Genomic DNA, 16,625 nt, shown 5'->3' with positions numbered 1-16,625 from the left:
TTATGGACAATCCGTCGATTGGACCTGCTGCGTTACAGCATGTCATCGAGACTAGCAAACGAGTTTCCAGGATTATAGGAAGGCGTTCCTTTGGGATGGGTATACTCTTCCAGCAAGCCGGAATCTGTTCATATTCTAGTCGTCACGTGGTACATCATGAAAACCTTACATTCCACCCAAAAGTAAATCGGCAGAAATGATCACGTTTCATGGTCACCAAAGTACCCAGACCTTAATGATTTTGATTTTTGCCTGTAGGGTCGGACAAAAGACGAATGGATCTTTCAGTCTGTGAGTAATAGTGCCCTGAAAAAAAAAGAAAGAAAGAAAGAAAGGAAACACCAAGACGATCTCGGAACAGCTGAAGTGATGATGTCAAGAAAATTCGAAAGTGCTTTGAAGTTTGGAGTGGAAATTGGGAAAATCATTTGCAGAATTGCCCGCGAAAGGCAAAGGTCCCGAGTTCAAGTCTCGGTCGGGCACACAGTTTTAATCTGCCAGGAAGTTTCATATCAGCGCACACTCCGCTGCAGAGTGAAAATCTCATTCTGGAAACATCCCCCAGACTGTGGCTAAGCCATGTCTCCGCAGTATCCTTTCTTTCAGGAGTGCTAGTTTTGCGAGGTTCGCAGGAGAGCTTCTGTAAAGTTTGGAAGGTAGGAGACGAGATACTGGCAGAAGTAAAGCTGTGAGGACCGGGCGTGAGTCGTGCTTCGGTGGCTCAGATGGTAGAGCACTTGCCCGCGAAAGGCAAAGGTCTCGGGTTCGAGTCTCGGTCGGGCACACAGTTTTAATCTGCCAGGAAGTTTCAAAATCATTTGCCTTTGCATGTAGAAAATGAATGAGATGTCTACATAGTTGGACCCAATAGCCAGTTACATTTAGGTGGGGGGTGTGAGAAATTGCCGAGAAGTTTCGAAATATTACGACAGGGTGACTCGTTGTCTCGAGGGGTGGCCTTAAAATCCTTGGCAGACCAGTGTGGTTCATAGTTTACCTAATTTTCCCAAATTATTTCGCATATTACAAAAATCGCTTCAACGGCGCGACAACTGACTGCTCATTGATCGTTCTCCCAGTGAAAACTGTACACGTCTATAATGCCGTCGATATCAATTGGGTGTTAAACACTGAAACTACTCATTATCACTACCATTTGTGTTGAGAACAACTAGCGGCAGAAAAATTATCGTATTTAATTGGCCCAGTGTAAACCAACCAAGACATCTGTCGTGGAGGAACGGCTGAAGTGATACAGGTAGCAAAACCATCAGATAGCCTATAAACACACCGTAAAGATAACTCAGGACGTCACTTCCTCACAGATTAAACCTGTGCGATGATCCAGAGCGGAACTGCTTTGGACTTTCCATAATTTCTTATTTATCCACTCAGTTAACCAGAAGTGCCTAATGCGTAGTTCCAAAACTTCAACTGTAGGTGCAGCTGAATATCTTAGATTAGATTAGATTAGTTTCTCGTTTCATATATCCGCGCTGAAGAGATCCTCGTGGATGTGGAACATGTCAATATTTTTTTTAAGCTGAAATAACAATACTAATAGTATGAATATATACAATACATCATTTGCTTCTATTAAAAAATTAGTCAAGAGAGTAGAAGGAGTTGGCCACTAGTAAGCCTTTCAGACTCCTTCTAAACTGATCTTTATTTGTAACTAAATTTTTTATTGTTGTTGATAATTCATCCGGGTTATATGGCCGTGGTCAATGGAATTCTTCTATTCCTGACGTTTCGTCCAATACTACGTTGGACATCCTCAGAGGTATGGCTGGTCCTGCTGAGTCCTGCCAGCCATACCTCTGAGAATGTCCAACGTAGTATTGGACGAAACGTTAGGAATAGAAGAATTCCATGGAACACGGCCATATAACCCGGAAGAATTATCAACAACAGTATCATCCGGTCGTGAAAGCCTTCATTGTATGATTAAATTTTTTTATGTTTGCTGGCAAACTATTAAGGATGAGTGTTCCTGAGTAGTGGACCCTTTTTTGAACTAAAGTAAGAGCTTTTAAGTCCTTGTGCAGATAATTTTTGTTCCTGGTATTGTATGTATGAACTGAGCTGTTTGTTGGAAAAAAGAGATATATTATTTAGGACAAATTTCATTAAGAAGTAAATATACTGAGAGGCAGCAGTTAGTATATCTTCTTTGAAGAGGTTTTATACAGGACGTCCGTAGATTTACTCCACAAATGATACGTATTACGCCGGCCGTAGTGGACGAGCGGTTCTAGGCGCTACAGTATGGAACTGCGAGAATGCTACGGTCGCAGGTTCGAATCCTCCCTCGGGCATGGATGTGTGTGATGTCCTAAGGTTAGTTAGGTTTAAGTAGTTATAAGTTATAGGGGACTGATGACCTCAGAACTTAAGACCCATAGTGCTCAGAACCATTTGAACCATTTTTTTTTTTTTTTTTTTTTTTTTTGATACGTATTACACGCTTTTGGACTCTGAAATCTTTTGTTTGACTTGAAGAGTTACACCAAAATATTATACCATATGACATTATGGAATGAAAGTAGGCAAAGTATGCAAGCTTTTTCTTTTTGTATGTCGCCTATGTCAGCTAACACTCGAATTGCAAATGCAGATTTGTTAAGGCGTTTCTGCAGTTCTGTGGTGTGCTCCTCCCAATCTCAGTTGCACGGCAAGGTAAGTATTCAGACTGCGGTTCATCACAAACTCTTATTTGCTACGAACTTTAATTACTGCGCACGCCCCAGAACGAAGGGTTAATTCCGTGTTTCTCGAAGGCTGTAATGCTGGTGACGACGATACAAAGGTGGAAGCAGGGCAGCGAGGTCTGCGGCGCCAGTGGAGTGCTGTCATGTAGCAGTGATCTGGGCGCCATGACGTGGCGCGGCATGGCGTCGCTATAAAACACGGCGTGGCGGACGGTATGACCCGAGCTTGCACAACGCAGGCAGGCACGCCGGCCGCACTCTCCGTCCGTCACAGGCCAGGGATGGCGGCCGCGTTGGGCGCCCTCTGCTGTCTGTCGGCGCTGTGTCTGGCCACCGCCGCTCAAGCAGGTCAGTGGCTGCTCTATTAATGATGCTGGAAACATTTCCACTCGGCTCTCTCATCTCACTCAGGAGGAGGTCATCTTTCATACCGGGTATTGGCATATATTTTTATTGGTGACTGAGGACAGCCGGCCGGTGTGGCCGTACGGTTCTAGGCGCTTCAGTGTGGAACCGCGTGACCGCTACGGTCGCAGGTTCGAATGCTGCCTCGGGCATGGATGTGTGTGATGTCCTTAGGTTAGTTAGGTTTAAGTAGTTCTAAGTTCTAGTGGAGTGATGACCTCAGATGTTAAGTCCCATAGTGCTCAGAGCCATTTGAACCATTTTTGACTGAGGACAGCGTACTGAATATTACATAAGTATTTAATTCATTTTCAGACTAATAACTGTAGCTGTAAGGAGTGATACGTTTTTAGGTTGGTTAGTGCCTCCAAGTATATGCGACAAGGACATCAACGCTTTCTTTTCCCGTGGACAGCAGATCAGGTGTTGAGGTGTGGACGTGTGGCCACAACATGGTTGATCTATACTGACAGACGTAATCCACTTAGTTGTGCCGGTACAACTGTGCACAAAACATCACGTACTAAATTATACGATGTGTTTGCAAGAAGACCGTCAGATGCAGAGAAAACAACTAACACACTGGCGTGGGTACATATTAAGGTACCACTGATCAAAATATCTTCACTTAGTTCTACTTGTACCCTTAACACCCAGCATATTTGAAATTATCAGATTAAAACTATTTACCAAGTGTACCGGTATGAAACGAGCGTTTTTTTGGTGAAAATGAAACATTAATTTTGAATTGAAAAGTAAAAACATTTTATTCAAAGTACTGACAATTGCTTTCTATACATTTTCAGCACCTTTCTGGCAATTTCTGGACACCACGCCATTTGAAACGTTCGTCTTTTGAAGCAAACCAATTAGACACCCAATTTTCGACTTCTCTGTAGGAATAAAAGTGTTCCTCAGCCGATGCGTGTCCTATTGATGAAAACAAATGGTAGTCGGAAGGGCCAAGTCTGGTGAATACGGCGGAGTAGCAGCTCCCAGCCAAGTGTTTTGCTTGTATCCTGAACCAGTTTTGTTTTGTGTGCAGGTGCATTGTCGTGTAAAAAAAATACTTTTCCATGTCCTCGGGTCCATTTTGGTCTTTTTTCAATCAATGCATAATTCAAATTGATCATTTGTTGTCTGTAGCGATTAGTATTCACAGTTTCACCGGGTCTTAGAAGCTCATGATACACCACACCTTTCTGATCCCACCAAACACAGAGAATTGTCTTCTTGCCGAATCGATCTGGTTTTGCAGTCGATGTTGATGGTTGTCCCGGATCGACCCACGATTTTTACCGTTTAGGATTCGTAAAATAAATCCACTTTTCATCGCGAGTAAAAATTCGATGCAAAATAGATTTTCTTTCATGTCTTTGAAGCAAAATTTGACAAATGGTTTTTCGGTTTTCCATCTGTCTTTCATTCAGTTTAATGTGGCACCCATTTCCCACACTTTTGGATCTTTCCCATAAGTTTCAAACGGTCAGAAATTGTTTGTTGTGCAACATTTAGCATTGCTGCCATTTGCTTCTGACTCAAAGTATTATCTTCATCCAATATTGCTTACAATTCGGCGTCTTCGGATTTTTTTGGTGGTCTTCCACGTTCTTCATTTCTTACATGAAAATCATTATTTCTGAACCGTTGAAACCATCTTTTGCATGTTGCTTCTGATAGAGCATGATCACCAAATGCCTCGACAAGCATTCGATGCCACTCTGCAGCACTTTTTTTTTTCAAATGAATACAAAAAATTAATGCTTTCCGCAAATCATCACTTTCTGGTACAAAATTCGATATTGTTAACACGATGAAAACATATGATGTTCTTTGTTCCATGACTTGATTTATACTAAATATCTTTGACAGATGTGATACCAACCAAACAAAAAAAATTAAGGCTCGTTCACAACACATTTTATCTTAACGCTCATTTCATACCGGTACACCTGGTATTTTCACCTGCCAGATGATTGCCGAGGGACTACATGTTACCGCTGAATACGTTATCTTCATAAATTGTGCTACTGTAATAACGTAAAAGATCTAAGTTATAAGTAAACTAAACAACAGTTTATGACTCTGTTAATAATAGTTACTAATAACAGATAGTCATTGAGGCTGTTTCCCGATGACGCTGTTGTACATATACAAGTCACAAAGGAAGCAAAATGTAGCGAAATGAAGGAAGAGCTGCCAAGGATCGGCGCTCGGTGCAAGGGTTGGCAGTTGACCTCGACATAAACAACTGAAACATATTATGCACAAATAGATAGAAAGACACATTATTGTTTCTTTACAGGACTGCGGAGCAATCACTGGACGAAGTTACGTCCATTAAATATCTGAGAGCGATTTAATGTGGATCGGTCACGTAAAATTAATCGGATGTCAAACTGAGATTCATTGGAAGAATCCTTGGAAAGTATTGTCCATCAACGAAGGAGGTAGCTTGCAGAGCACTGGTTCGACCGATACTTGAGTAGCAGTCATCAATTTGGGATGCCTGCATGGTGGCAGTCGTAGATGAAATACATAAGGTGCGAAAAAGGACAGTGCGTTTCGTCACAGATTCGTTTAGTAAGCACGGAAGCGGCATGGAGATGCTCAAGCCCAATCCAGTGGCAGACGCCATTAGAAAAGCATTTTCTATCACTGTGTTGTTTACTGTTAAAATTCCAAGAGCATAAGTTCCTACGAGAATCTAACGATATATTACTTCCTTCTGCTTATACATCGCGGGAAGACCGATAAGGTAAAATTCAAGATATTAAGTAACACTCAGAAATTTCCCAGTAATCGTTCTTCCCATGCAACGTTCGCGATCAAAATACTAAAGAAAGGAGTGGACTGAGGTACACATCATGGTTTCGCCTCTCTAAGGTGCCTTGCGTAGATATAGATGAAGGAAACAAAAAATAATAATAACAGCAATAATAATAATAGATAAAGTATGAAGCACATTCAGGCAACAAGTAGCTGTATCTTAGAGACCAGAGATAATGGTTGTAATAAGTAAGGCCCATTTGGGTAGTTGACTGTTCCAGCAATGCATCCGTGAAGGGAGGAAAATCTACCGGCAGATTAACAGGATACAAAGTACATTCGCAAGTAAGTGACCAGTTCGGGGAGTTTTCAGCATGTAGGTCATGTATGTTATTATGGACTGGAAATGCTTAGCAGTACGGGGATTATATGTGCCTATAATCGGAAAGGCAAAAGGATAGTGTCTTTTTCGATATTCAAAATGTCCAAGTTAAATTGCACACTATTGATATTTCACAAATGCTTCAATACAGCAAAAGAAGGATTTCAAGCAGTGGTAGTACGTCAATGACCACTGTATGGTTAATGCGGAGTGGCTAAAACAAAACTAACCAAGATAATATTTGTAAGTTTGACACTAAATAACCTTTTCATCTTCAGTTCCTGAGTCTTTCGTGTGTTTTGATGCTGTCCTCTAATTTTTCCCAAACTTTTAATTTCTACGTAAGTGTTACACCCAGCTTCTTCTGTAATCTATTTTCCATATCCAAATGGAAAGAACTGCTCCCTGGTGTCGATACAGCGCTGTACATGATTTGTCAAACGGTTTCACTGTCTGATGACTGTCCTCCCTTCTTCTCACTTGTGACAGTGTCGCACAAACACTGTCTTGTTATTCTGTCTCACTCAAAACTTCTTGTGCCGCTTAGTAGTATCTATTCTACCGTTTCATTTTGGCCATTCTTAACCCGTAACTTTTTTCATCTATCAAGACATGATTTCTTTAAATGCTTTCGTATTAGAATTCGAGGTCCTTAGAAGAGGGATGGTTGGAGATAGCACATGTCGCTGTTTATAGAAGTCTTTCGCAAAAAAGGTACGCAGCACTGTTCCACATCCACTGCTACTAAATTAGAAGATAACCAGCAGTAACTGTTTTGTGCAGGCAGACATCCCTTTCTTACCCAGAAGTAGTTTTGGAGAGCTACTTTCAAATCACATATCATCACTGTACCACAAAGTACCTTAACACCGGTTTCCCTGTGATCGTTACAGCAATTCAGGGGGCCAGCTTACGGGATAATACTTCTTTTTAGTGAACGATGACAAAGGGGATTCCATAATTTTCGATGGCACACACTTCAGTGCACTTCATGGTTTCGGTGGCAGTACAAGCACATCTGCTTTATGATGTGCAACGACATCTGGATGTTTACTTCGAATGGAGCACAAGCAATAACAAAAAAGAAATGGGAAGACACAATTAATAGATTTATAGAAAATAGCAGTTAGATAGTGAAGAGAAGAAACAGAAGGATAATGACAAAACAAGTGCTATTTGCTTCGTATGTATATTTCGTTCATCGTAAGAACGAATCTGATGCAAACAAACTCAAACGCGATGATTGGTCAGCAGCCGTAGCACTCGTACCCTGGTGTTGTTCCGCTCTTTGAAGTAGATCCAACTTACGTATTAGATATCTTATTGTTATGTCACTATAAATGAAACTTTAACACATTCTGATGCCTTAACAGCCATCAAAGATTTCTTAATCATACTTTAGCGACGTAATTTTTATTTCAAAAACGGTATACAGCCACAATCCCTGTCAGCGCTCCTTGTGCTCCGATTGTCTTGCTGTTCATACGTACAGTGAAAAATAAATGACACTCCTTCCTGCTTCATAGTGAAACACGAGCGCGGAACACGCTTAATAGGTAGAAACGAGTTGTTCTTAATGTTTTTCACAAGATTGCAGAGAAAAATCAGCTTTAAAGGTTTTCGAAAAACGCCATGTGTTAAGTATAAGGGAGGGCTAATTAATTAATCGGTGGCGTAATGTGTAGAGTCATGCGTGCCGTCGGGCAGCTATTCGAAAACCGTTGTGGTTCACAATTTTTTTGTTCGATTTGAATACCTAATTCTTTCAAATATGAAATCCATCAAATGTGTGTGAATTAACTCATACTTAACCATCATTTTTTAAGAAAAATGCACGTCTTCTAGTTTCCAATTGCATACTTCACACAAAATTCTGGTTTTCATTGCAAATACACATTTTAAGTATCGACATTTCATAAAAGATTGTTAAAGGTTTTGAAGTTAAAAAACATTGCACGATCCAATTTTTTGGACAATAATGAAAAATCAAACACTCTCTCTTTGAATATGCCCATTGCTTTTCTAACACTCTGCGTGGTGTCTGTTTGTTCTAAGTCGCGTCTCCCTACCACTTCCGCACAACGACGCTCTGAGCGTGTTTTTTAGGGAATTGACTAGTTTGAACCTGGGACCTGTTGCTGGTAAGGAGACGCCAGACCACACATGACATGTAGAGTTCAGATGAGTTCAGTGAGACTAGCGATGATATAACCAAATGCTTAACGATTTCAGCGTCAGCTCAACTGCACTCCCTGTAAAAGAAACTTAATAATAACTAAATTTAGTGGAAGGGGTTCAAGGCTTTCCTATTTTTAGTTAGCTGGTAAAATAACGTCGAAAAAGCAGTTAAGTTTACCACTGGAAATATTATTCTACTCACAAAACATTGTTTATAAACTGCACTATTGATAAAAGGAAATATTGTAATACAGGATGATAAAAACCAACTGCGTTCAACAAAATGTGAACTAATATTCCCTTCGTGGGTTTCCAAGTTCTACAATGGATCGAAGGATGACATATGCCATATCACATCTATAATCTAGGTTTAAATTAAGTTTCACAAAAGAGAAAACTATCAAAATGGTCTACAGTGACCCTCAATTATCTTTAATTACTTATCTAACTTGTCGTGAATTACAGTGGCTGATGTGGCTCCTCAATAATTATATATCAGAAAAATCATCTCGTTTCAGATTTTAACTTACGGAGCAAATGTGAATACCATGAGCTTCAATTGACGATCGACACTAGTATTACGTAAAAAGTGGATGTAACAGATGAGACTTCTGCAGTTCTGAGTGAAGCCTTATGCGCTCATAAATGCTGCATCGCGTGCGTTCATTACCTTGTCGTTGTTCGTCAGGGGACGACGGATGGCACAGCTCCACACACCTCGCCGTCTCGGAAGCAACTCTCTCCTAACTTCCCCTTACTACAATTTACCGAAGTTGGTTTAAAAAAAACTATCTGGCTGTGTTTTCATCTGACCAATCAGGGTCTCAATGTTAACCTTAAGTTCCGCCAACAAAAATTCTGTCTATCCAATGAGAAACGTAATACTTTTCGTGGTGGGTCAATGTTTTTAACGTTTGCAACGTAACAGAGACGCGAAAAAGTCTCACGCTAAAACTTGCAGCTGGTGTGGCCCTTTTAGTGTTATCGTAAGATCTATACTGTTCTTCTGGAGGGGTCTATCTTTTAACATGGGCTGGGGGGGTGGCCCTGGTGGTTACTTTTCGTGGCGGGGCAATGTTTTTAAAGTTTGCAACGTAACAGAGACGCGAAAAAGTCTCACGATAAAACTTGCAGCTGGTGCGGCCGTTTTAGTGTTATCATAAGATCTCTACTGTTCTTCTGGAGGGCTCTATCTTTTAACATGGGTTGAGGGGTGGTCCTGGTGGTTGGCTGGCGACGTGGGTGTCCGTCCATTATCGTAGGGCCTTCTAGCTTAACACGGTTCTGCTCTGGGCTTCTGTTCTCGTTTCTTCCCTCGGAAATGCGTCTGTTTCACGGTGTGAAGATATGACATGCATTTAGGCGTTCTTGTGTTAGTCTGTGGTATTCCATTTGCTCACTCGTTGATCGTATTACTTTGGTTAATTTAATGTCAGGATTTATTCGGAGCTATGTGACATACTGCCGGATTTGCTTATCATGTCACGGTTTTCATGGAAGATGTTGGATTTGCCTGACACCTTACACTTTTTAGGACAGTTAGGACAGATGTCATCTCACAGAGTGATAAGCATCGTAGAAATGATGCAAACAATAAGTTTCACGGCTTCGAGCACACTATTCAAATTTGACAAGACATTTAAGCTTCCAAACGTACTTGAACTAACGCACGAAGCTTTGTGACACGTCACTGCCGAACGATAGTGAAATGCAGAACAGCACGTCATAAAAGAGAAGGAGGAAATAGGGATTTTTTGGTGGCTTGGGATTCTGTTGCTGGTCGCCTCCTTAATATGGTCCCAAAGGATGAATTGAACAAAACTTTGAAACTCGTTACAGAAATGAAGAAGTGTGAGAATAAATTGGAAATACAAACCATTCACAAAATCTAGTGTCTTACCAGAAAGTATCTACGGAATTTTGAAACAGATGACAAAGGAGGCGCTGTATTTAGTCTCCTGGGCTGCGTCTTTCAAAATAGCAAAGCTTGCTAATGGCAGTGTTGCCACCTCAGTTTCTACCTTGTAACTACGCAACACTTGAAATGTTCATAAGTCAGCTATAAAGACCCTAGAGAAACGAAAAGCATTACAATGACGAAATAAAGATGAAAGTCAATATATGATGGCATAACAGTTCCCATAAAGCAACCTTAAATACCTATAGCTGAGAAAAACACTTTGCAATGAGTAAAGAATAAGTAAAATATGTCCTGTAAACATTTCACTTCTGCAACACTCGCTGGTGCCCCACGCCTGTCTCTGGTCTTAAAGAGACCAGAAGTATCCACGTCAGAAAAACGTATGAGTTATATGTGGAAATAAGTCTAATGAGTGAACAACATTGTGAAAAAGTTTGACTATGCCCTGAAAACTCAGGGAATGTGGAGGTGGCGCCGGCGCCTAACATTTTCGCACCGGGCGTCGAAATCTCTGGGACTGGTACTACGCGAAATAACACATCTTTTGCTTGCTCGTCATATAAGAAGTAAAGCTGTTGGTTGTGAGGAACCGCGTAACAGGCTGAGTTGCTGGAGCGGAAATATTTTGTTTATTCGCGCATACTGGCAACTACGTACGCCGAAGTGTATTGCGTAGTGGTGACTGTTTTGACAGCAAGCAAACGACAATGTCAAGTTTTTATTGATGTTTATTGAATTCGATGAAGAGTGCCAGTACACACACTCTTCCTACAGAAAAGTGCAAAGAAAATTTCTGACAAGGAATACGCAGGCCTACTCTTGGTGTTTTGTAAATTTCCGTAACATGTGACAATATTACTATTAACATGAAATTACTACAGGATTCTCACTTTATCGTGCTAGTTTGTAAATTTCCCTTCCTGTTCTCGAGATAACTTGATCATCTACAGCAATCCAAGGCTTTTTTTAAGCTTCCTGGTATCTTCTTTAATTACTATTTTGGAAAAAATTATTTCAGAAAGATTCCGAACTTATTAAGATATATTCATTTCAGAGGTAGCATTAGACTCACTGTAAGCTTCACCTCAGTCAACATTTTTTAACCTTTCTCAAAAGTTTCTCACAGTGTTTTGATGAACCATTATCATTGTTTTCTTTAGATGACTGTAGACTGTAAATGTTGCTAAGTCATGTTATGTGAGTATATCAGTACATTACCTATCAGAGCACTGCTACATAAGCCACTGGAGTAGGAAAATGTATAACTTAAAGTAAACTGTAATTGGCTAGTAATACGTCTAGATAACTTTTCTTACCAGATCTGTTTAAAAAATTATATGAACATCACGAAAATCAATAGACCCTTCATTCTTTTTGACAAACATCAAAATAAAATATTAAATTTTTCATGGAAATTCCTCACTTATCCAGTGGGAACCTGTATACTGTAAAAACGACAAGCATTAAATTGTCCAATATTAACCCACAAACACGTGCCTCTGTATCCTGATCTACTGCAGAATTTACTTATTTCTTTAAGTCTGAATCAGTATTAAATGTTTATGAAAACAACTCTTCCAAATCAATTACCAATAAATTGACTCTATTTTATCTCCATTAATATTTTGATGCAGCAAGCAGGTCATCGTTTCCCTCAAGTCGTTTTCGATAAATTGGAAGTCACTGTCAATTTCATTTCCGGGTAATATTGTCATCACACTGTCCACCCCCGCGTCTGGGTGCGTGCTCCGCGCATGTGACTTTTGCAGAGGACCAAGTTTGAATTCCCAGTACATGTTTTCGTTCCTCGTACACAGGTAGAGGTACAATTTTCTCTCTCTCTCTTTCCACTTTTTTTTTCATTTAATTCATGTCGCTTAAGGGAGGAGAGTCAATATTCGACTGTGTTCTACATCTACATCTACATCTACATTGATACTCCGCAAGCCACCCAACGGTGTGTGGCGGAGGGCACTTTACGTGCCACTGTCATTACCTCCCTTTCCTGTTCCAGTCGCGTATGGTTCGCGGGAAGAACGACTGTCTGAAAGCCTCCGTGCGCGCTCTAATCTCTCTAATTTTACATTCGTGATCTCCTCGGGAAGTATAAGTAGGGGGAAGCAATATATTCGATACCTCATCCAGAAACGCACCCTCTCGAAACCTGGCGAGCAAGCTACACCGCGATGCAGAGCGCCTCTCTTGCAGAGTCTGCCACTTGAGTTTATTAAACATCTCCGTAACGCTATCACGGTTACCAAATAACCCTGTGACGAAACGCGCCGCTCTTCTTTGGATCTTCTCTATCTCCTCCGTCAACCCGACCTGGTACGGATCCCACACTGATGAGCAATACTCAAGTATAGGTCGAACGAGTGTTTTGTAAGCCACCTCCTTTGTTGATGGACTACATTTTCTAAGCACTCTCCCAATGAATCTCAACGTGGTACCCGCCTTACCAACAATTAGTTTTATATGATCATTCCACTTCAAATCGTTCCGTACGCATACTCCCAGATATTTTACAGAAGTAACTGCTACCAGTGTTTGTTCCGCTATCATATAATCATACAATAAAGGATCCTTCTTTCTATGTATTCGCAATACATTACATTTGTCTATGTTAAGGGTCAGTTGCCACTCCCTGCACCAAGTGCCTATCCGCTGCAGATCTTCCTGTATTTCGCTACAATTTTCTAATGCAGCAACTTCTCTGTATACTACAGCATCATCCGCGAAAAGCCGCATTCTGGGTCTCCATTTGGCTGGTTTTTCGAATCATGCAATGTCCAGTTTTTTTGTGGCAACTGTATCTGACAGTGATCTTATGTTGAAGTCCATCATAGCGTTAGGTCATGTATACTCTTCATCAAGGATCCAAGTTGACTAAGTGTTCTATCTTGGTCTCCCTCCCCTTGTGTGTGTGTCTGTGTGTGTGTGTGTGTGTGTGTGTGTGTGTGTGTGTGTGTGTTTTGTTCATCTATGGGCAATAAAAGCGTCACTACGGTCACGGACTGTGGAACCTTGGTGCTAACGCACCCGGGAGCATGTGAACAACCGCAGAAGGCCGTAGGTCCGAGGAAAGTAACCACCGTGTAAATCATGATCTTGGAAACTTACTGAAGCGACAAAAAACTGCATGAAAAATGCTGTTCACTGGTAGTGAAGTTACATCTACGTCTGACATCCATTGACAGCGAGACTAATTACTATGCAACAAACTGGTCGACACGAACGTATAATATCTGGTGAAGGAATTACAGTCATTATTTGACGGTCGTGCTAGAACCCGACTAACACTCCCTAGATCCTGGACAACATGAACGTTTTGTGGAAAAAAAGGCCAACTCGTAATTACCGTAACTGATGCGAAATTGCAGGCTAACTTACATGAAAACGGAAAGCGAAACGGAACTGGAATATTTATGTCGGCAGTCCCGTGGCATCTTAAAAGTACGAAAACGTGCAACTTCTCTATTCTGGACCTCGTACTACAAATAGAATAAAAATCTGCTCCAGCGCACCTGTATACCTATAAATTTTATCACGGTATTGAAACTAATCCTATCAAGTATGTGTTATGTGTCCATTATTCGTTGAATGTGCCTAACAAGTAAATTTGTATGCTATAGAACAGTATTCTCACATGCAACTTTCGTACAGGAACACGCAATTGGCGGATATGTAAACGATTAGAGTTATGGTTCTCTGTGACAGGTAGAACGGCCACCAGAATGTATTAGCGGTATTGCTATTTGTGATTAGTGTCGACTCCAGGCCTGGTAGCTTACGTAAGGGGCAGTAGAAGTTGATTTGTCACTGTAAAGGACAGGGAGATGCCGCGTAATCATGAGAGACAACGTTTTCAGTATCTGACAGAGTTTGAAAGGGGCGTCATTCTGGGTCTCCATTTGGCTGGTTTTTCGAATCATGCAATGTCCAGTTTTTTTGTGGCAACTGTATCTGACAGTGACCTTATGTTGAAGTCCATCATAGCGTTAGGTCATGTATACTCTTCATCAAGGATCCAAGTTGACTAAGTGTTATCACCACAAGAGAAGATTGCCGTGTCGTGCACTAAACGCCTCCATACCTGCATCTGCCATCCGAGAATAGGTAATGGACTCCAGATAACAGTCTGTGTCATTCCGCACTATTGGTCGCAGAATAGCAGCAGCCGGACAAGGCAATTACCTTCGCAATCTTAGGCTGGCGTTAACACGGCAACAAAAACGGCTGTGGTTGGACTGGTCTCGTGACCGAGAAGTATGGACTGCTGACGAGTGGCGTGAGATTGAGTACAGCGAAGAATCGCAGTTCTTCACTCAGCGACAAATGGCACATCATGGGTAGGTATGATAATAATAAAAAAATTACGGAAATCAGAGCCCCGATTTAAATGTTCGTTATTCCTGCGCGGTGTTCGAGAGTGGAACGGTAAAGAAACACCTTGAAGATAGTTCAGTGAAAGACTTAATTCTGAATTGCAGAGTAATCATGTAGATGTAGATGTTGATGCTGTGTTGCTGTTATGCTCGCTGTGCACGTGCTGTTGGCTCTCCGCCTGTCTCAAATGTTGACCTCAGCCGGCGTCGCTACGTTGCTTCTCTACCTTACACTACGTGATCAAAAGGGTCCGGACACCTGACTGAAAATGTCTTAAAAGTTCGTGGTGCCCTCCATCGGTAAGGCTGGAATTCAATATGCTGTTGTCCCACCCTTAGGCTTGATGACAGCTTCCACTCTTGCAGGCATACGTTCAGTTAGGTGCTGGAAGGTTTCTTGGGAAATGTCAGCCTATTCTTCAGGCAGTGCTGCACTGAGGAGAGATATCGATGTCGGTCGCTGAGGCCTGGCAAGAAGTCAGCGTTTCCCCAACATCCCAAAGGTGTTCTGTAGGATTCAGGTCAGGACTCTGTGCAGGTCAGTCCATTACATGCATGTTATTGTCGTGCAACCAGTCCTCCACAGGACGTGCATTATGAAAAGGTGTTCGATAGTGTTGAAAGATGCAATCGCCATCCCCGAATTGCTCTTCAACAGTGGAAACCAAGAAGGTGCTTAAAACATCTGTGTAGGCCTGTGCCGTGATAGTGCCACGCAAAACAACAAGGGGTGCAAGCCCCATGCATTAAAAACACGACCACACCATAACACCACCGGCTCCGGATTTTACTGTTAGGACTCCACACGCTTGCAGATGACGCTCACGGGGCATTCGCCATACCCACGCCCTGCCATCGGATCGCCACATTGTGTACCGTGATTCGTCACTCCACACAACGTTTTTCCACTGTTCAATCGTCCAATGTTTACACTCCTTACACCAAACGAGGCGTCGTTGGGCTTTTACCAATGTGATGTGTGGCTTAGGAGCAGCCACTCGACCGTGAAATCCAAGTTTTCTCACCTCCCGCCTAACTGTCATAGTACTTGCAGTGGACCTTGATGCCCAATCATCTGACCACGTTCGAAGTCCGTGAGTTCCGCAGAGCTCCCCATTCTGCTCTCTCACGATTTCTAATGCTACCGAGGTCGCTGATTTGGAGTACCTGGCAGTAGGTGGCAGCACTATGCACCCAATATGAAAAACGTATGTTTTTAGGGGTGTCCGGATACTTTTGATCACATAGCGTATCTTCTGTCGCAACCTCCTGTTGTTCAGTAGGCTGGTCCGTGCTGAAAATCTATTCTGGGTGCGACGCCAGCGTTCCTTAAAGACTATTATCTCGAATTTGATATCTAATGACAATGTTTGTAGGAAGTAGAAGAAAGGGTATCGATTACTTCTGCGTGCAGACGAGAGAGCTAACGGGTCGTGATACTCGTTTGTTGAATAGAGTGGTGAATACATTAACTGCGATCTCTTTGCAGTAACTTCAAACTGCACAAACGATAATAAGGAATCTAGAGAAACTATTTTACAAAATTGTGTAGAAGAAATAAATGCAGTGACGAGCTATAATAGCAGCTGAATCTACGAAAGCGGCAAGAGATATCATTCGTAAACGCACTACCAGTTCACAGTGGGAAACCTTGGTATGATTATGGATATTTTGATGATGATAGTTGAGAAACAGTTTCACTCCCAGCTGCGTTCTGTAATTCATCGTGTTTAAAGCAAGCAATACGGGGTAAGGTTCATTTCCTTCTCTCATTCATCGTCATAGTTTTTCATGAGTTGAAGATACTTTTGGACATACTCATTTTCGGTTAGTGAAATGTAGTGCCACTCTATCATCATTCGCGATCACTA

The 16,625-nt window shown here is 41.6% G+C and overlaps 1 protein-coding gene across 1 annotated transcript in view; it reads left to right on the top strand.

The window, feature by feature from the left end:
• Nucleotides 1-2,951: 2,951 nt before the first annotated feature.
• The window catches only part of LOC124715040, a 59,644-nt gene continuing 45,970 nt past the window's right edge, over nucleotides 2,952-16,625 (top strand). The window contains exon 1 of the mRNA XM_047243070.1: nucleotides 2,952-3,062. Coding sequence (XP_047099026.1) covers nucleotides 2,996-3,062 — 67 coding nt within the window. The 5' untranslated portion in view covers nucleotides 2,952-2,995. The remainder of the gene's footprint in view (nucleotides 3,063-16,625) is intronic.

Source organism: Schistocerca piceifrons, chromosome 1, assembly GCF_021461385.2.
Source record: "Schistocerca piceifrons isolate TAMUIC-IGC-003096 chromosome 1, iqSchPice1.1, whole genome shotgun sequence".
Taxonomy (NCBI): Eukaryota; Metazoa; Arthropoda; class Insecta; order Orthoptera; family Acrididae; genus Schistocerca; species Schistocerca piceifrons.
The sequence above is the reverse complement of the archived record's forward strand: the minus strand, read 5'-3'. Positions and strand labels throughout refer to the sequence as shown.